Source organism: Arachis hypogaea, chromosome 2 (assembly GCF_003086295.3).
Source record: "Arachis hypogaea cultivar Tifrunner chromosome 2, arahy.Tifrunner.gnm2.J5K5, whole genome shotgun sequence".
Taxonomy (NCBI): Eukaryota; Viridiplantae; Streptophyta; class Magnoliopsida; order Fabales; family Fabaceae; genus Arachis; species Arachis hypogaea.
The window spans coordinates 91,852,202-91,874,536 of NC_092037.1; the positions used below are offsets into that span (position 1 = coordinate 91,852,202).

The 22,335-nt window shown below is 30.6% G+C and overlaps 2 protein-coding genes and 1 pseudogene across 3 annotated transcripts; 2 read left to right on the forward strand and 1 right to left on the reverse strand.

Moving 5' to 3' along the window:
* Positions 1–4,952: 4,952 nt before the first annotated feature.
* Positions 4,953–9,154, reverse strand: LOC112750973 (gamma-interferon-responsive lysosomal thiol protein). Its single transcript, XM_025799917.3, has 5 exons — positions 8,752–9,154; positions 6,806–6,871; positions 6,457–6,594; positions 5,398–5,490; positions 4,953–5,228 (listed from the first exon to the last, which is right to left on the reverse strand). Exons 1-5 carry the CDS (start codon positions 9,067–9,069, stop codon positions 5,058–5,060), a joined length of 786 nt encoding a protein of 261 aa, XP_025655702.1. The 5' UTR covers positions 9,070–9,154; the 3' UTR covers positions 4,953–5,057.
* A 2,985-nt stretch (positions 9,155–12,139) lies between these two features.
* LOC112728084 (pyruvate, phosphate dikinase, chloroplastic-like) lies at positions 12,140–14,640 on the forward strand (annotated as a pseudogene).
* A 1,951-nt stretch (positions 14,641–16,591) lies between these two features.
* LOC112750983 (protein TIC 56, chloroplastic) lies at positions 16,592–21,447 on the forward strand. 2 transcript variants are annotated; one of them, XM_025799936.3, is made up of 6 exons: positions 16,592–17,048; positions 17,393–17,841; positions 18,620–18,817; positions 19,568–19,850; positions 20,302–20,464; positions 21,035–21,447. In XM_025799936.3, exons 1-6 carry the CDS (start codon positions 16,798–16,800, stop codon positions 21,209–21,211), a joined length of 1,521 nt encoding a protein of 506 aa, XP_025655721.1. In that variant the 5' UTR covers positions 16,592–16,797; the 3' UTR covers positions 21,212–21,447. The 2 variants fall into 2 exon arrangements, with proteins under 2 accessions (XP_025655721.1, XP_072076373.1); XM_072220272.1 differs by having other exon boundaries at positions 16,637–17,052; positions 17,397–17,841.
* The last annotated feature ends 888 nt before the right edge of the window (positions 21,448–22,335 follow it).

Below are 22,335 nucleotides of genomic sequence, written 5' to 3' on the forward strand. Positions count from 1 at the left end.
ATTTGGCTTTTAAAACTCAAAAATCAACTTTGGGATGAAAACAGGGCCACGCGTACGCGTACTTCACGCGCACGCGTGGATGGCCACAAAGCTCATCGATGCGTATGCGTTATTCATGCGGACGCGTGGGTTGAAAAACATCCAAATGACGTGTACGCGTCAGCCACACGTACGCGCGGGTATATTTGTGCCCCAGGCACAAAACCGGCACAACTCTGTCACAACTCTCGGGAAAATGGCTGGGTATTGGGTGCATCACATCGACGTGAACACTTGGATGGTGTCTTTTTGAAAAATGACGCGTACGCGTCAAGCACGCCTACGCGTGGGTGGGTATTCTGCTTAAAATCTTTCTAAGTTAAAAGCTGCAGAACCAATATATAAAACCCTCAATCTTCTAATGGACATAACTCCTTCATTTCAAAACATTTTTCGCCCATTCTTCGAACGGCATGAACATCGCAGATCCAATTTCATTTCTAAATGAATTTGACTCAAAACGAGGATCCAGAGTCCAAGTTATGTCCCATCAAAGTATGTCCAAAAACCATATTTTCATACAATACCACAAAGTGCTATTTTCAAAACAAGACATTTTCAACCCTTTTTAAAATCAACCAAAACATGCCAATTTCATCCCTTTTTTAAAATCAATCAAAATATACCAAAAACAACATCAAGTCTCCTCAACTCACACTTTAACGCTTTACCATAATCTCCAAAACATCATCCCACCATTTTAACCCACTTCACCCAAGTGGCTCAAACTCAAACACATTTACATATCATATACTCTTCCTCATGCCAATTTTCAACAACACCATTTTCAATTAACCATCATTGTACATAACAAATATCATACTCACCATCAACATGATTTCACCCACAATTCAACCTCAATCAATAATTAAGCATATATAACAACATGCATATTTCTCATACTTCATACCATCAAGGCATCAATAATCATAATCACATATATGACTACATCATATATATCAACAATTCAACAACATCAACAATTTAATGCCTGTCTTAGGGCCTCTAGCCTAAGTATTTTCTACCACATTACATATTAGATACGAGAAACCGAGACCATACCTTAGCCGATTTTCCAAGCTCAACCGGAGCACTTCCAAACCACTTTTCCTCAAGCTCTCAAGGTCTCAACACTTTCAAGAACAGATTTTTGTATACAAAATCCTCTTCAAGCTTTTCAAAGTCTCAAATATTCACATATACACAACCTAAGCCACAATCATCATACCCATACACAACATCTCAATATCCAAACATCATAGAACAACAAATTACACTAGGGTTAAGAATTTTACCACACCCAAGGTTCAAGGAGACAAGATTAATCTTTTCCTTCAAGAGAGTTGGGTCCTATAACATCAAAGAGCCCAAAATCTCAACATTTTTTCTCATGAAACTCGAAAACAAGGCTGGAATTTCGAAGAACAAAACGTGACTTACCTCAAGATTACTTGTATGGGTTTTGTAGAGCTCTTCGCGGTGAACGCGTGGCCGAAAATGGTGCGGCAATCGGAGCTCTAGATCAAAAGTTATGGTAGTTTGAAGATCAAATAAGAAAAAGAACTTAAGAGAGTGTTCTTCCCTCCATAGCCTCCATTTCAGCATGTTTCTTGAGTGTAGTGAGGAGAGAAAGTGTTGAAATGAGTGTATTAGGTTTAATTTAGTTGGGCCAAGGGTCCACTTTGGGTCCAGTTGACCTGGTTTGGCCCGTTCGGTCCAATTTTGGTCCGATTTCTATAAAATTGGTACCGAAATTCTTGTCTTAATCACCTCTATCATATTTAGCCATAAAAATCACATTTTTGGGTTTCTAGAATAAATTCTCATTTATGGGTTAATTAGTCGTTAATTAACCGGGTTTTACACTCATATTCGCATACTTAGGAAATTCTGAGGCATGGATGGCTGCAAGATCCAAAGTTCGCATAAAAGACAGAATACCAAACGGGTGCTGGTTGACAAGTGCATCTGCTTCATTTTGCACCGCCAGATTGTCGGCCACGTCTCCTTCATCGTTTTGTCATCGACTTCATAGTTAGCTTCGAATTCCTTTTCACTATCGTTGTTATTTTTTTTCCTAATTTATATCCCCGAACTCATCCATATTCACCTCTTCGCCAACGGCGTCCAGCCCCATATGCTGTTTAAACTCAATGTACAACTCTATTGTTGGCATGTGAAATCGGGTTTGTTGATAAATATAGAATATCTGCTGCATACATGCATCGTCAGTGATGGACATTATTTGAAACTATATCAGTTCACCAAATACTTGTACAGGATTCCTATATAAAATGTTGCTCACCCTCTTTAAAATGTGACTTTGTATGTTCTCACAAAGACTATTTTCCAACTCTACAAAACTCACGATTCATAGAATAGTAAAGAAAAACAGACATTTACAAATAAAAGTCACTCTTTGACCTGTATTTGATATAATCTCACCGTTATAATACACATAAATTTACAATACCTTCTATAACTTCAACTCCACCTCATTCAACCTTTTTGACATTATTAATTGTAAAAAAAAAAACTCACAAATATAAAAGACAGAAAAATAAAATTGAAGTATATATGAAAGACAAAAAAATTGACAATAATATTTATAAACCAGATTCTCAATTAAAATATTTTTTAAATTAAAACACAAACTGCATTTTGGAACTTAAAAAAATATATGGATAAAACACACCCTGCGTTTTGCAGGTTACATATTTATAGAAAAATATTAAAACTCTAAACGTAATTTATATTTTGCAGCCTTTAAATTTTAAAAAATTGAAAAAAACAAATCGCTACTTACATTTTGTACTAACATTTTATACATCTATTTCAACATCAAACTCCACAATTTTTTTCATATAAAAAAATATCAGCGATTTATATCACAAATTTTTTTCTCCCTATACAAGTTTATTTAGAGAGCATTTATGCCAATGAGATATGATTTGAATAAGCTTTTTTCTTATCAATTGAGGAAAAGGCCTTTCGGTTGCTATGTACCAATGGCATTTGAATATATATAGGTCATCTTTTCGCTATCAACTTTTATACTATTTTTGGATAGAATTTGACGAGGGAGTTAAATTTTTTTAGTCAATATATATCATCAATTATTTTTTTTCAACTTTAATTTTAAATCATAAATATTAAATTTTAATTTTATATTTTAAATTTTAATATTAAAATTTAGATTCTTCAAACATAAAAAATAAAACTAATTTTATAATAAAATATAATTAACATTGACTAAAAAAAATTGCCCCTATATTTTTTCATTGAATATTCCAATATTTCTGCTCATTCAATTACAATTGAAAAGCAAAAGTGCAAGTTGTAAAGAACACCTCATTTTTTTCCTTCTCAATACATGATTATGTCTTTCCAGGCCACTCATAATTTGAAAAAAAAAAAAAAAACCTCATTCTATATAGAGATTAGACAGATTAAATTATTTACTTACATTAAAAACAGAAATAGCACATATAAAAATATAATTGAAATAGATCATAAAGATAATTATATATAATGAGTAGATGGTAAGAACTTGAATTTATTATAGTTTTAAGATTAGATTAAATGATTATTTACACTTGGTTGTTATTGAATTGATGATAGCATTCTCTCAAAATATATTAAAATTTATGAATTTTTTACTTAGTGGTAATAAAAAATCCTCTACTCTTTTAAACAAGTAAAATATGAATCGCACTTAATTCTTATATGCATATAAAATAATAAGCAAGGATATCTTTATATATTTGCATACAAAATACTTCAGATGATATTCAAAGAACACATACAATAATATTTTTAATGTACGTGACTTTCAGTCAAAGGGTACAATGCTTTATAACCATCAACATTTTTATATTTGAAGAAAACTAGGAGTGTCAAAATTTTTCGAAACGCGAGGATTCTTGCGGAAACTGCCTTAAATGGAGACTCGAAGGGTAGGAACTTTTTTTGTGGGGATGAGAATGGGAATTAAAATCCTCTGAAATAGGTGTGGAGATCCGAACGAGGATCTCCGTCCCGTCCCCGATAATTTCTCGAATTCTTGAGTTTATTTAAATATCCTTAATTTATTTCTAATATAGGAACTTTTTCGTAATTTTGCCTATTGAAAATCCTAATACTACCTTATTGAATGTCTTTCATTATCTCCTACTATTCCACTTAGCGCCGTTTTCAAGCTCCAACTTTTTAGAGAAGTTCAAAACTCTCAATCCCCCATAATTGTGTCCACAGTCACAGCCATAGCAGCATATCCCCTCGTCAGTCGCTACCAGCCACTCTTCCTACTCAATGCTTATCCTCTTATGGATTATGATTTGCTATGTTGTATTTCTGGACTTATAATCTTGGATAAGATATGTTTGTAATAATGTTTTGCCGTTTGTTTTTTTTTTTAATTTTTTATTATAATTTTTATATAAATGTTCAATATAGGGAGATGGAGAATGGGACCCCGCGAAAAACACGGAGAATGCGGAAAATGGGAATGGGAACGATTATCCCCCATAGCAGAGATCGGAGCAGAAATGGGAATCAATTCTAGGAGCAAAAACGGGGAGCAGGGAGGCATTGCCATCCCTAAAAAAAATGAAAAGCAGTTAGTAATCGTATAATTAATTAATATTAAAAAATATCCTTCAAGTTTATTATACTAAAAAGCCCTTAAAATTAGTAAATAGTATGTAATAAGAAGAAAAGATGGAATTAGGATAGTTTATGTTGAGAAACCAACAAAAGAGAATTTATATTTTTTGTTTAATGTGTATTATTAATACCTTTTACTATTGATTAAGAAGGTGAGACTAAATATATATATATATATATATATATATATATATATATATATATATATATATATATATATATATAAAAGATCATATGAAATTCTTACATGAGATAATATTCTATATTCTTGTATAAGAAGTACATAAATCAAACCAAAATTCCAACATCACTTTCATGGAGATTTATTTACTGCTTGGTCTTTTGAGCAGTCACTATGGCAGTGTCAGATTTTTCACATGACCTACATAACAAACCGGTTTTTGAAATGAATTGTTTCCATCCTTCATCATATCATAAGTTCTTGTTGAAAGTGATCTACAAGCATCTGGTTTTGACTTGCCCTTGTAAGCCTTGCAAATATAGTTCACAAAATTAGGGTAGTCCTAAAACAACCACAACAAGTTAAAGAGAGTTAATTAATAATATAACAAGTCCAAAACTAGTTGAAAATTCACGTGTAATTAATAATTGAAAATTGTTAGATAATAATATAGTCAAATAATTGTACGTGGGTTTTTATTGTAAAACAATGTTTCCTTAACAATCACAAACCTCTTGAAGTGCTTGATTGTTGACAACTACCCATGGAACAAATCTATGGGGTGGATTAAGCTGAGTAGTTTCCTGAGCAAACTTTTGTTCAATCTATAAAATAATAAAAATTAGCACCAAAAGAACTTTTAAGCTAGAATAAAAGAGAGGGAAAATAACTTGGTTTACTCGTTTCTACCTTTTAGTTTTACAAAAAATAAAATTAACAATATAATACAATTTAAATAAAAAATATTATTATATACATATTTTTTATTTAATTTTAAAATATTATTATTTATCTTTTTAATTTATATTTTTATTTCTCTTCCTTCTTTAAATATTTGTTACATATAATTTAAAGAGAATACTAATTTTGTAATTAAAAGTTAGAATTAAGATTCAATTATTTTTCAAAAAAATAATTTTGAGTTAATTTTATAACTGTCAATATAAATTTTTTTATACTAATATCTAATTATATTTTTATATACATAGAGAAAAAATATTATTTTTAAAAAATAAGTATAAAAATTAATTATTGCTATTTGTACAACAAACTTAACATCTAATCAAATATAAAAGTATACACGTTAAATTCTTTCAAATTTTAGATAACGAATGTTAAAATTAATTATTAATAAAAAATTAAACTCTTTCACATGAAAATAATAACTAAAAATCTTATTATTTAATTTTTTTATTTACGAAGACCCTAATTTTTTTAGTCAATAGAATTTTTGACATTTATGATTTTTTATAAAAATAGTTTAATTCTTTAAATTTCTTATATATTATAATTTATAATGTCAGGACAAAATCGACGTAATTTTAAAAGATTTATATTCCCATAATTAATGTGACGATAAAAATATTAGTTGTTGAATAAAATGTGGATTCCCTTTGATGCAACAATTATTAGGCATTTATAGAGTAGCCATTAACAAATTGGCATTTCAACTAAATATACACAATATACAAGACAAAAATAAATATGTAAGACATAACTGAAAATATCATGTGATGGATATGCCATATCAAATTAAAGTTAAGCAATAAAAAAGATATAAAATAACTAACATTTTTGCCATTGCCATTTGTATAACAGTCCAAGGGTAATTTGGCCAATCCAGTGATATGGAAGCAATTAACCCATTGGTTTTGCCTTCCCTCTAAGGTCAGATTCTCTATGCAGTGTATAAATCTAAAATGTTGTGCCTGCATTACAACTATATATTATTAGTCGATTAGAACTATATAAGTAGACACAGTTAATAATAAAAAGAAAATGCTTTATGAATTAACTATATGAAAATACTTATGCAAATTAAACTATTGTTGGAATCTGAAAGTGTTGTGCATTATGTATGTTGTGACATAATCATATAGTTAATTAAATTCGCTGTTAAATATATATTTGGGATCCTACCACATTAGGGTATACTGTAACAGCACAGGCCTCAATTGTATTCAGAAAGCATTCATCATTTCCATGCTGCAATTACAAAGAAAGAAAAAATAATGTTGAATGTAAAGACAAAACAAATTAAAACACATCCATATGAAAGTAAACGATTTTCATTACAACAAAAATAATAAGCTAAAGACATTGTTAATAAACATTATTTTCTCCTTTTTTAATGATTATGTCCTCTTAAAAAGTAGTTTTTTTTTTCAGATGGATTAGATAATTTTTAATTCTAGATATTACAACATTACAACACTCACTCATATAATTATATTATATATTCACACACACTATTAAAATTTTTTATTTATTATTAATAAGGTCAACTAAATTTCGAATCTAATTAAATGCAGTTATTGCAATCCAAAGAATTTCACCACTTCTAATGATGTTGCGTGCCTCTCAAAAAGAAGGTTGAAAAATGGAAAACATCTTTTTCTAATTTATCCACAAAATATGTAATACCAATAGGCCCAAATTAAAAAGTTAAATATTTTTAGCATAGAATTTCTGTACCTGTGAGCCCAAAATTTAGTTTTGTATTGCAGGCCCCGCATTAAATTGTACAGCTATAAAAAAGAGTAAAAAGAATGTCTAAAAAAAAAGAGTAATTAAGGGATGACCTAAAAAGATTGAGCACGTTTATCGCGAAGCAAACGGTTGTGCAGATTTTCTCGCCAATCTTGGAGCGGCACAAGAACAAAGCCTCATGGTATGGAATTCCCCTCCTCCAGGGAGCGATCTTTGGGTACTTAGTGATATTACTGGCACCTCTTGGCCCAGAATGATTAATTTAGTGTAGTTCCTTTTGTTGTTTGGGCTTCTGGCCCCTTACCTTAACCAAAAAAAAAAAAAAAAAAAAGAGTAAAAAGTAAAAAAGCTGAAAATGAAGTAAAAGAAGAGACATGTGTTCTCTTTTTGTTTTTGGTAACAAGGGGGGCATATTGAATTATTGATCTTGATAAAATTAAAAGTAAATATTTAATATTATTAACCGATTGGTGGATTGTTGGAGAAATTAGATGGGGGCAAGAAGACAGCAGGGGCAAGAATTTATTAGAGGGGCAGTGCCATTAATTCATGATAATATTAAAAATGTTATTAGAACAATATGAAAGTATGAATCATAATATTTATTTATTATATATTTCTTGTTAACCAGCATTTTTTTTCCTTAGAGAAATAACCCATCAATAATACTTTTTTTCTAACAAAAGAAAAATCTGATAGAAAAATATGAGAAAACCAAAGGAATTGTATTATTTATACATTTAACCTATGAGTATTTATTAACACAGACAGAGTTCAATCCGGAGAAAATAAGATTGTGTTTGATATCTGTTTTATTTTTTTTATTTTTAATCTTTTCATAATTTTGTGAATAAAAGAAAGTAAAATTAAAAAATAGTTTTTATTTATTTTATAAAATTCTAAAAATAAAAATATTAAAAAATAAAAATACAAACCAAATGCAACCTAAAAATCTATCTAATCATACTCAAATTTAAATGATAATTAACAAAGTGAATATTGAGATAGCATTTTTGTTTTTGAAAAAAATATATATATAAAAATACTTCTCCATCTAAAATAAAGACTTGCCAAAAGTGAAAAGATTCAAAGAATAAGACACAAATCATACTTCATGAGCCACAACAACAATGTTAGAACATGAAATAAAAAAGAAATTAAAATAAATGGAATACACATAATAATAAGTAGATAGTTAGTAATGGTTAAGTATGATTTTGGTAGGTTAAAAAATTTTTTCGTCTTTTTTTTTTATAGAAAATCATTCCTGAGATTTAATTTAGTTTTAAATAGTCATTAACTAAGAACCAAAATCATACTTAACTCTTAATAATAATAATAATAATAATAATAATAAATAAATAAATAAATTAAACCTGACAAAGAAAAGTGCCATCAGGTGCAAGCCAAGCATTACCCCAAGGCACCAATCTGAGATTAACAATGTTGATAAGATCTGTTTGGAAGAGCTTGACAAGATGGTTGACTATGAAGTCACCACAAAAGGGACATAGACTCTCATAGTATAGTGACAATGTTACCTTATTATTATTGTCTTGTGATGATGATGAAGAAGAGGGTGCTACAAAGAGTAGTAGCAAGAGCAAAAGAGGAAGAAGAAGAAGCAAGCAAAAGTAGAAGAATGAACGAGGAGGAGGCAAGGAATAATGAAGAAAAGAAGGCATCTTCATCATCTTTGGTATAACAAGAACAAACTAATAAGATTCATACACTCCACACTTTTATTTTTATCATTATTATTGGCTCTGTCATTAATGATATGCAAGTAAGGTATCTACTCTATGGCCCTATCATTCAAAAGGTCAACAGTTTTCTGAAAAAAAAATATTATAAGAAAAAAGATATAGTAAAAAATTAAACTTATTAGTGATGAGTTTACATACAATATGAACAATAAAAAAACAATGTATGAAAGAGTTAAAATGTTAAATATTGAAAGTAAAAGTTTGATATACAATTGATAGAATGTTGGTGAGTGATGGTTTTATTGTTAGAAAAAAAATATAGATAGACAATGAGAATATTAAAGAGTGTGAATAATGAATATGTCGGATGTTCAATTCAATAGATATACAGATGATTATGTTCATTATTTTTAATTAGATGGTTATTTCTTTTGATTCGATTTACTCGTGTATAGTTAATATTGACTAGATGTTCCATTCACTAGGTGTGCAGATAGTTATCTTAATATTAAGATTTAGGAGATAATTTAGGGGTGGAATATTTTTTTACTTTATTGGGTCAATTCTAGAGCCCATTGTTTACAAAAGTTATTGTCTACCTAGCATAATCATATTGTTATCATTTGGAATATTTAGTTGGAAATGAATGATAAAATCTTCAGGAATCAAAAAACAGGTGTTGCAAAAATAATAAATAAGTCGATTAGAAATTACAAAAAGTTAAGTGATATTTGATATTTTAGGTTGTTGATGGTATTTGTCAAAGATAATTAAAAATCAGTTTATTTTATCTTATCTGTCTAATACTTTTTTTATGCTCTATCTTATTGTGTTAAATTTTTTTATTTTAAGAAAAAAAGTTTGATATACAAAAATCACATCAATCCTATATGCTAAATTGCTAATAAGGTTTTGAAATTTTTTTATATAGTGAATTAATCAAATTTCTCTATTTCTTAAAAACATTAAAGATAGGTAAATATTTGGGAGTCAATATTTGTTGTGACAAAAAAGAAATTATTAGCTAATATAAATTTAAATATAAAATAAATACAAGAAAAAATATTAGTCATTTAATATTTATTTTTAAGATAAACATGTGTTTTTGGCAAGTAAATGTAATTAGCTATTATATTGTAATCTAGCAAATTTTAATTAGTTGGAAATATAATGTTATATATTATCTTTTCTTTTTTCGTTTTACAATTATTTTACACTTTCAAGCAAGTCCTTGTATATATTGTGTCTGAATGTAATTGGTGGTGCATGATGCCTCGTTGACTAACCATGGTCTTTTAATGCTCTTCCATCATCTGGAAGAGGTGCATCTTGTTATTGATACAATTACAATGACAAAGAAATGTGTTAAGAGAAAGGGGTTAGATGTAAATTCTCCTAGACAAAGCTGAAGGAGGGAGAAGGGAGAGAAAAAAAAATCTTAGATTTTCAGAGACTAAAAAGAAATGAGAATTTTGAATGATAATAAATGAACTCTTCCCAACATGTGTTTTCTTTATTAAAATTAGGTGGATACTCACATAAAGTGAGTTTAAAACCTTCTTTATAAAGATTTTTAGGTGTTACAATGTGAATGGATATACATATTAAATCAATGGGTTGGTTTGTAAAATTTTAAAAGTTATTTTTTTAAATTTTTTACTTATAAAAAAAATAATATTAATACCGGTATAATTTTTAAATTTAAATTGTAGTTTTTTAAAAAATTATTTAAATGTTTATAAAAAAGTTAAAAAAAATAACGTGTTTCATAATAAAATAGTTTTTATTACATTTCTTTAAAATAAATATTTTAGAACTAAAAAATTAAATATAAAATAACTTATTTATAAGCTACTTTTAATATAAATATTTATTATTTAAATTATTTTTTAAAAAAAATCATTTAAATTTTAAAAATAAAAAAACGGTTTTTTTATTTTAACAAAACTTGCAAATCCACGCAGTGATTTAAAAAAGGCCAATTCTATAGTGTCTATAAATTTTTGTCTAAATTTTACTTAACTTATTTTTTATAATAAATTTTAATTTTTTAAAAATTATTTATTCTTATATCTTTTAAATTAAATAATAATTTTTAATCTATTTTAATAAATACACACCACCTTTTAAGCACTATAACATTCACCTTCAAAACAAACCATATCCAACCTCAAGAGCAGTCATCTTCTTTTGACAAATTCACTTTTTATTCTGCATACTCTTCTTCTCCTGTTTTACTTTATTTCAATCGATCACATTGAATTAATTTTTTTTTTTTTACAATAATCGTTTGTACCTTATCTTTTATCGTTTAATTTTAATAAAATAAACGCTCTGTCTTTTATATTGTAAAATATTTTGATTTTGCTAAAGTTAGTGTACTAAAAGATTTATGCGAGTAAAAGATCTTAATTCTGCGAAAGATTACAGTCTGCATTTTAATTTTATGAGTAATCTTAATACTTGTGAGGCTGCTTATATCGAAATGTGGGAATATTTTGGCCTTTTTATTCTTAATTTAATAGCAATGACTGGATGATAGGATTACCATGTGGCTGAAGTTTAGTTGTTTTTGAAAATCATTAGTACTCTTTGGCTTAACTCATTTATCAAAACTTTTAGGAAAGAGGACATTTGGACTTTTGTCAAATATTGATCTTATGGGTAAGGATACTGATGCTGTCGATGTAATGATTATTTTAATTTGAATAAGAGTTTACTGAGCTGTGAGGATCTTTGAATTGTGAGGATCTTTGAATAATAGTTGCATATGGAGTTTATAGTAGCTTCCTTGTTTTGGCGATGCCAAAAGAGTCACTTTAGACGAGAATTTTCGTAGAATGAAGATGGAAAAGACGCATGCTTGTGCTCATGAGCGAATGGGTCGAATGAGTTGGATGAAGCATCATCTTTTAAAAGTCGAGTTAAATTTTAAAATGGTGTTTAAAATTGATGTTATATACTAAAATTGTTCTTAAGATTTTAACTATACTAATGATATTCTTGAGATTAATAAAAGTGCACCACGTTAGTTCCTAACTCATTTTTTATTAACAATATGATGATATGGCTTGATGACGTAAGTTGTTAGTGACACGTGTCACTCCATAATTTAACTACGTGTAATAATTGATGATGTAGTGACCAGTGACATGTGGCATGCTGATGTAGATAGTTGTGCCACGTGTTACAATGCTATTTGGTCACGTGTCGGTTTGTGCTATGTGTCGCAACAGTATTCGTCTATATGTCGTCCATTATGTTATCATTGTAGATGTACCAAATTAGTCCCTCATTTTGCATTAAGTGACGCATTTTGGTCCCTGAAATTTAATGTCATACATCAAACTAGTCCCTTCACCAGTTTTTTGTCATCTTTTTTAAAATTTAAAATTTTCAATATCTTGAATGCACTTATTTCAATTCTATTTTTTTATATATCGTTTAAATACAAGTGTTTTGAGAAAAAATTTTAAAATTTTAGTTTTAATTATATAATTTTTTATAATAATTTAACATTGGTAAATTTTGTAATATATAAATATGTTGAGTTAAGTTTCAAAGTACTCCCTGAAGTTACACTCAAGATTCATAGTAGTCCCTAAAGTTAATAGTTATATTCGTCCTTTAAGTTGCACTCCTGAACTCAGATTCGTCCTTCCGGCATATTTCGTCCATCTGGCGCCACCGGAAAGCTGAGCTGGACTCCTCCATGACACGCTGGCCAGGTAACGGCTAGCTGATGTTGATAAATAAACTTTTATGGTGCATTTTGGTCCCTAAATCAAAGTTAAAAATCCTAATCCCCAAATTTGATTATCATTCTCTGCAGTAACCCCTCTATTCTCTTCTCTTCTCTTTTCCATCTTCAAATTAAACAAAATGGAATATATAGAAGAATAGTATAAATATAGCTTCATATCTTGGGCTTTATAAAATAAGACATCTGAAGGTGAGTGTATATCATGAGTCTTACCTACTTCATAGTTTGAGTTGAATTAAAACTTCAAAATATTATTTTCAGAATATTATGAATTCATATTGTTGTTGTGAATCAGGTAATGACAAATGTTGACACACCTGCAGATGTACTAATAGCTAGATAGAATAGTGCCCAAAGAATTAGACTGTACAATATCGAACACATGATAAAAAAATATAAAAATTTCAACTCCTTAGTTATAATTAATTGAAAAGTGTGCTCTCAATATTCATATATATATATATATATATATATATATATATATATATATATATATATATATATATATATATAGGAATAATGCATGCTCAATTGTTATGGCACTAATTAAATATTTAAGAATTGTATGATTCTCTACTTTCAGTTTTTTGCTTCAGACGAGAGGATAAAAGCTGTGAAGTTGATGATAGTAGCTATTACACCAAAATAGAAAAAAGTCGCAATTGATCTGTTGTTACCTTATCAGAGATCAGATTTCGAGGAAATCTTCCGCGCAATAGACGATCTCCTGATAATAATCCGATTGTTGGATTCTTCACTTCATGAGTTTATTCCCGAGGGTGAGTTGCATCATATTATCAGGGAGCTAATTTCGGAAACAAAAATCAATGAAGAAGAAATTTTTTCTAGAATTGAAAAACTATCAAAAGTGTATCCCATGCTTGGTTGCCGAGGCGGTAGGTTTGCATCCCCCTAATTTATGGATTGATTCACAGCATTCATATCTGACTAGTAAATTTTCTATCAACCGGCTAGAAATATCATACCCAAAACTAACTGAGATGCAGGTTCGTGCAATCTTTGAGGCTACAGTTTCAGTTAGTAACCATGACATTAAAGGTCAGTCGAAAACAATGGTTCCACTTGTCAGTACACCTCAGGCATGATCCTTATTCTACCTCATTTATTCTCTTGCTAATTTTTTGCTTCACTTTTTGTTCTGCATGTACCATTAATTATAAAAATTATGTTATAGCTTTGCCATACATTTTTTGAGCCAAGACTCCGTAGTCTTTTTAGTTTTTCCTAAATAGTATGTACTAAGCACAATTATATTAGCTTCTTGTCTTGATTATTTATAATCTTTTGTTTTTTTATCCTTGGCAGGAGTTGAAGTATCAAGTGAGTTTAATAAAAAATGTTGTTGTAAAAGTGTTCTTTGAGATGGGTTCCTCTCTAAGCTATAAAGTAAGAACCATGATCGAGGTCTCTAGAGCTACTTTGATTGCAGATGAAGTATAACTTAAATCCTCTCTTATTTATCAACTCAAAGAACCACATTTAGATTCTAACTTTGCATATTACTAATTTCAAATATGATAAAGCCATAAAAAAATGACAATTGACTCCACCATTTTGCTTAGACTAGAACAATTAAAGTATCATTCTATTTCCTTTTAGTTTCTCACATTTCAAAATTTTATTATCTGTTCATGTAGATTGCAGAGGAAGTAGAATTCTTTTCATTTAGAACTAATGACCTTATCCAAATGATATTTGGATACGGCAAAGATAATTTTGACAAATTTCTTTCTATTTATCTGTCAACTGGCATTATTTATAGTATCTGTTCTTGAATATTCTTTTATATATTCATTTTGTCTAATTTGAAGATGGAGAAAAGAAGAGAAGAGAAAAAAGAGAGGGGTTACTGCAGAAAATGATTATCAAATTTAGGGATTAAGGTTTTTAACTTTGATTTAGGGACTGAATTGCACCATAAAAGTTTACTAATCCACGTCAGCTAGCCGTTACCTAGTTAGTGTGTCACGGAGGAGTCTAGACCAGCTTTTCGGTGGCACCCGATGGACAAAATGTGCTGGAAGGACAAATATGAGTCCCGGAGTGCAACTTCAAAGACGAATATGGGTAACTATTAACTTCAAGGACTATTATGAGTCTTAAGTGTAACTTTACTACACTTTAGGGACTACTTTGAGACTTAACTCTAAGTAGGTTATTATAAAAAAAGAATTATATGATTGATTAGACACATTTTTCATAAAAAAAATATGTGCTTTTAACAAAAAATCAATAATTAAAATAAACATTTTTTTGTTCTTATGAAATACTCGTTTTCATTGTGTGTAAATAGATGAAAGAGGTCAGAGACGGTAGTGAGGGTGATTGAAATGCTTTCACGTCAACTCTAAGACGGTGGTTAAGGGTAAGAGAAAAATTATTTTATAAAAGGACTTGTATTTGGATAACATGTGAAAAAATAGAATTGAAATTAATGCATTAAAAGATATTGAGAATTTTAAATTTATAGAAAAAATGAGGAAAAAAACTAGTTAATGGACTAATTTCGTATACGACATTCAATTTCAGGAACTAAAATGAGTCACTTAATACCAAAGTGAGAATCTAATTTGGTGCATCTACAATGATGACATAATTGACGACACGTGGACGAATACGGTTGCGACGCGTGTCATAAATAGACACGTAGTCAAATAACATTGTGACACATGACACAATCATCCACATCAACATGCCACATGTCACTGGTCATCACATCATCATACCATTACACGTGGTTAAACCATGGGGTGACACGTGTCACTAACAACCCACGTCATCAAGTCGTTAATGAAAAATGAATAAGAGACTAACGTGGTGCACTTTTATCAATTTCAGGGACGTAATTAATGTAATTAGAATTTCAAAAACGATTTTAGTGCACGACACCAATCTCAGAGATTATTTTAAGGTTTAACTCTTAAAAAGTCTTAATATGTACTTTTAATTTAAAGTATATAATTGAGATATTTTATTTATTCTTTATAATAAAAATATATAATTATTTTTATAAAAAATATTAATTCAGATTAGTTTAAAGTTCGATTTATTAATTTTTTGGCCGAATCGATTAATTTGGACTAATTTTAGTATTTTACTAAAAGTAACATAGTTTAGGGCTTATTTGGGTGAACTTCTAAGAAAAGATCTTTTTTCGATTTATCTTTTTTTAGAAGATTTTATGTAAAAGTAAAAATAATTTTATGTTTGGATATCTCATGCAAAAATATCTTTTTATCTATCAATTATATTTAGGTATAACAATATAAAAATATTTTTTTGTTTATTTATTACATAAAAAATATCTTTTTTTTAAGAAAAAATATATTTTAAAAAAATATAAATTACAACTTCTTAAAAAAATATTTTTTTTATTTTTTAGTGCCTTTATTTTTATTACTAGAAAATTGTTAAATACGCTAAAAAATTTAAAAAATATTTTTTTATTAAAAATTTTTTTTATCAAAATAATGGCGTTCAAACAAACACTTTGAACATTAATCAGTTATTAAATTTTTTGACTAATGTTGTATATGTTAAATATTACTTGACGGAATTATTGTGTCTTTAAAAAAAAAGACATTTTTTCTTACGTGAGTGTCCCCCTCGAATAAAAAGTTAATTATCATTTAATTTATAATTTTTATTATGCGTAAATTTTATTATTTTAATTAAAAAAATTAAATTTTTATTTTTTATTTATCTAAAGTTTTTTTAAAAAAGATTGGATGTCGCTCCTTTTATTTTTTTTTCTCATCCAAATGCATCTTAAATTTTATTTTCATCCAATCTTTTTCTTCACTCTCTCTCAGGTCTCTCGACTTCACTAGTTCACTTCACTCTCCGGTAATTCCATTTCTTCCATGGTACTTCCCAAATTTGTAACGTTGAATTTGTAACATCAAATCAAACTTCTTCTTCTGATAATAATAATGGCTTCCATTAACAACTTCAACCCTTTCGGTGGCAACTGGTTCAACAAACCCCAAAACCCTCTCCCTGCTGTCAACTTCAACATCCTCGGATTCTTCGAACATAACGCCAACTCTCCGCCCTTCGCCGCCATTGGCCTCCCGAGGTTCTTCCGCAGAAGGCCCAAGAAGCCCAACAATGGCGAACCTGGCCACTTCACTCAGATGGCTCACCAGTTCTTCTGGGAATGCGAGAACATCCCTGATTACAGGCATCTTCCCTTACCCTTCTCATTCAATTTTCAAGATACTTCTCTCAGGTTTAGGATTGTGTTGTTTGATTTTGTAAAATAGTGGCATTTTTGTTTGATCTGTAGGAACATTTTGATTGTAACTTGCATTAAACCCTTGTAAACTTAGTTTAGTTCACACAGCTTAGGGTTAAGTTAGAGGCATGTTTGGATGGAGATTATTTTGGCTGACTAATCTGTTTTTTATTTGTTTCAATAGCTGTCTCAAGGTGATTGTTTGATAACAGTTTAATTTTGTTAAATGATGGATGGTTTTAATTTTAGATTAATTTTGATTAAGTATCATTGTTTGATAATATGTATAGGCACACTCCGGAAGTAGAAAAGATTCTAAAACAAGACGAGCTCAACCCCTACATAGAGGAGAGGGAGAATCCCACTGAGGAAGAGATAAGGGAGAACGAGGAGTGGATTGAGAAGTTGAAGAATAGCCCTGTTATGAAGTTTCTTCTGAGAGCCGAGGAGATCAGGGACAAGATGAACGAGCTTGATTTGGAGGAGAACAAGAGACCTTACCACAAGGAGGATTGGGAGGTGTGGAAGGCAGTGCCGCATGTCACAGGCCCCGATGGGCGACCGATGCCTAGGAAGGCACTGAAGACCGATAGTGAGGCCGATGACAAGTTTTGGGACTTTGCAAGGCAGTTCTTCTTTGGGCTGTGGGGGTTCAGGCAGCGGCCTTACCCACCTGGGAGGCCTAGTGATGCTGCTCAGTCAATTGGGTACAAGAATCTTGAGAGGCGATACTATGATTGTAAGTTTTATAAAGTTTGGAACTTTTGTACTCTGTAGTGTAAAAAAGACTAAGAAGCTCTACATATCTTAGTTTTATTGCACATCTTTGCATAATTAGTTATGAGTTCAGTTAAAAGAGGAGGATTGTGTTAGATAGTCAAAGATGTGTTAAAAAAAGTATGGCTTGTGAATAAGTGATGGCTGAATTGACTGGATTGTATAGCATTGATTGAAAGGTTCTGGGTTTTGTTTGTGTTTGTGAAATATTTGCTTATGCATGTATTCATATGTTTAGATCTAGGCAACTATCAATGATGTTGAAATAGCATTGAACCAAAACTTGGGTTTGGATAAGGTTCAGAGTATTGCCCTTGCTAGTGAAATATGTGATTGGACCTGCATGTGTTACAATATATAAGCTACTTGCCAACGAGGGTTCGGTAAATTGATTGGTAGGAATAGGTCTTTGGTTCAGTTCCAATTGTGATCCCTTGTTAGAAAAACTCTGATTGTGGTTTACCATGCCTTGGTTGTGGAAAAGTCTATCCACCTTATATGCTTTCATTTTGGCGAAAAATTGACAAGGACTATGTAAGATACTTGTCTGTGTTTTTTTCTTTGTTAATTGCTATGGAAAAAGAGTTGGATGTGAATATAATATTAACACTATTTTTGTTTGTTGAATGTTCCGTGATGCAACTCTAAACTTTGTACGTAATTATTTAATTGGTGTGTCTACTCATTGCTTCCATGTTGGTTGTTTGTTTGTTGTATTTTTTTGTTTTTATTTAATGTAGTTATCATGAGGAGTGGTGGATGGTACTATAAGGACCGGCTAGGTCGTACACGAGGGCCTTTGGAGTTAATTACGCTTAAAACTGCTTGGGGTGCTGGAATTATTGATAAGAACACTTTCATTTGGGGCGAAGATATGGATGAGTGGGCTCCAATCCACATGATTTATGGAATGGAGCGTGCAATTGCTACTTGGGAAGGTCTGGCAGTCTTGATCTTTATCCTTCTTTTATCTGATATATCCTTTACTCGTTTATCATGTAAATTGTAAAGTGAAGTGAACAATCAGCATGTTTTATTTTTACCATTTCTGGGCATGCTAAGAAAGTAGCACCATGTGTTATGATGAATTTGGTGAAGTAGAAAGTGCAACACATATTCCTGCATGGTAAAGTATTTGCACTAGGAGAAAGATATCAGATTGATGGATACTATGATGTTGAACCTGTAGGGGTATTTTAATCAGAGCACAAGAAATGAGACTTGTGGTGACTTTTTCTCTCAGATATTCATACACAGAGAAAAACGAAAAAAAATTATGGTATTGGAGCAATTATTTTTCAACCTCTCTATCTTTGATGGTCTTATCGTCCCTCAGTTATTGATGTCTTAAACTGAGAATATAAGGTTACTGTTATCCGAAACCATTTATGAATTTCAAACTTGTTTGCTTCAGGACCCTAAAGTAAGAGCTCTCACTTAAAACTAGCTCTTGCTAAAATTCTTGTCTTCTTGATAACTGTTTCTTAATACTTTACTGAAAGACCAGTAAAACTGATTTACTATTAGATTCTATCCTAGATTTTGTTGACTTTTACTCCTAAAAAGGTTTCACTATCTAATTCAGGTGAACAATCTATTGAAGACAATCATGTGAATAGTGATCACATTTTGCATCTAAAAAACAGGAAATGATTCTTGGTTTGTATTTTTCTTTTTTGTTTTTTCAGTTAGACTTGCTGCTTCAGCAACGGCTTTTCTCCACAAACTTCAGAAGGGCATACCGCCATGGGTTCCTCTCAAGGGATTTGAAAAGAAGACTTATAAGCAGCTTCAAGAAGAGGCTATAGAAAGCAAGAGACGTGATTTAGCGGTGTTAGAAGCTAATGATGGTGTTTGGCCAGGAGTTAGAATTCCAAGTCATGCCCTATTTCTTTGGGCTAGTGGCTCTGAACTCACCACTATTTTGGAAGAGGATCACATGCCCAACAAGTACATTCCTAGACATCTTAGGTATGCATATGCTGAGACCATGTGATTTAGGGTGCCTTTTTTTTTTTGAAAGAAAAAAAAAGTGATTTTATAACTTGATTTTTATATATAGTCATAAAAAGTAAAAACGGAATATTGATCTTTCTTAGAAACTACTCTGGTTAGCTTTTTCGAAAATGCTGAAAATTTAAAGAAATATGGCAAAGGTTAAAAAATTTTTTCCTCTGTAAAAGAAATTGATTTTTTGGTCCAGAAAAGGCAAAAACAAATGAGCCTGTAAATAAGTAATGATGTAATATCTTTCTTCTTACTTGCTTTTGTCATAGATAATGCAAGAAACTTTACTATTTTCTCTATCAATTATAGATGGATATAGTAATCAATTCTTGGTTCGAACTTATTTGTGGCTAAATATTGCCTCCCAATTTTTTCTTTTATTTGTTTGGTTACAATGGATAATTGTGTGAGGCAGGTTGCAGTTGGCGAAAATTATTCCAGGTTTGAGGCCATGGGAAGTTCTGAGTATAGAACAAGCAATGGATCAAATAACATTTAATGGCCAGTGGTACCGTGAACCACTCGGCTCATTCCAGACTGGTCCGCCATACATCCAGCACTGGAATATGGACATGATGGTATGCATCTTAATCCGAGCTTCTTGATTCGCCAGTAATCTACATGGATGTATTTTCACACTTTTCCCCACTATGATTATAGATTGATACCTGCCTTACCAAGTACAAACTGTGTGTTTCATATCATATCCTTTCTTGGTTAAGTAAAATATTTTCTTGCATAAATGTAACTTTTCCCTTTCTCTACCCTCATAGCTGGGAAGGTTGTTACCTCTATCCCTTCGCTGCATGATGCATCTTCAAAATCAACTATTCAAATATCCATAGAAAAGCATGTCAAACAAGAAAAAAAGGTCTTGGCATAATTCAATTATAATGATAACATTTATAATGAGGACTAAAAACAAAAGAAAGTAGAATATAATAAAAGGACCAAAACCAATACAAAATTTCATAGGGACTAAGATCAAAATGTTGGAACCCATAGAATGCAAAATCACGGTTAGTTGCTTTTATATGAACAATTACTGAATTACCTGACTGTGGTGATGTCTTGGTATCTCTATAGTCCTATTTTTGCAATAACTAGCCTCTACTCAAACGTGAGATATTTCGCTTTATTATTTGCAGAGGTTATATAAGATATTCGAAGATCTCAACGACGAGGTGTACGAAAACTTGGTGGAGAACCTCCCGGGATTTGAGAAAATTGCAGAGAAGGTTCAGAGAGATTTTATTACAAGAATCAATAAACTATTGGAGAAGAGAGAAGCGGAGAAAAGGCGGCGGCGGCAGCTTGGCAGATGAGCTGCAGTGGTCGCTTCTCGTCGCTTCTCTCACATGACATCGACATATTCATTTTAGAGATTCTGGTTAGGTCATTAGCAAAAGACAATTCACTTGCCCGCTTCATGATGAAAATAATGATGAGAAGGCAAATTTTAGGTGGAGAGGGAAATCAAAGTGTAAGTTGTCACCAGTTATTGTAGCTTCGGCTGAAATGATACTTTGGTACATTGATATGAGGCCATACTCATTCTCTCTTTCTCTCTCTCTCTAAAATGTTATGTCTTAATATAGATGGTTGGTCAAGCCATTGCAAGTGATACACGAGAATGGTTCGTCTTAATTGAGAAATGCATAAACACCCAAATTGATTTCCAAAGAATTTTAGATCGGACAATTTGGTCTCTAATAAATTTTTATCCTGTCGTCGAACATATTGGTCCTTCTGTTGGCAACAGGCCGAGTTGGTGTCATCAAGAATCGTGAGAAGCACAAGGGAAGTTTTGACACCATCCATGTCCAGGATGCTACTGGTTAGGAGTTTGCGACTGCATGGGAATCTATTCATCATCGGCAAAGGAACAAAGCCTTGGTTGTTTCTTCCCAAAGTTGGCCACCAACAACAAACTGCTGCATAAATTTAATTATGATATTGTTGGAAAATTTTGGTTTTTAGATTTAGATTGTTAAGCTTTAGGGCTTACTCTCAGCAAGGTATATAATTAAATTAAATTGAATTTTTCGAATTATCATTCTTAGCAATAAAACTGTTATGAAATTACTCTTTTATCTCTGATGTCTTATAAATAGTTAAATACTTAAACTCATTTTTCTTTCTTTTTTTTTTTGCTTTTTTTTTTCTGAAACATTTGCACTCAACATTTTTCCTTTTTCAACCTTTTCAAATTCTTTCGTGCAACCATTCTTGCCTTCAAAATTTTTTTATCTTGAGGCCTAGAAAGCTTTGCTCGAGCTTTTGAGAGAAACGTTCGTGTTTTGATGCTTGTATGTGCTTCGTTTCATTTTCTAATCAAGGTTGGTCTTCTGTGATTATGCTTTTGGTAATGTACTTCTATTTTAAATTTATTTTTGTTGATTTGGTGATGATTCATCGTTCATTAGATGGTTCTGTTCGTTTAAAAATT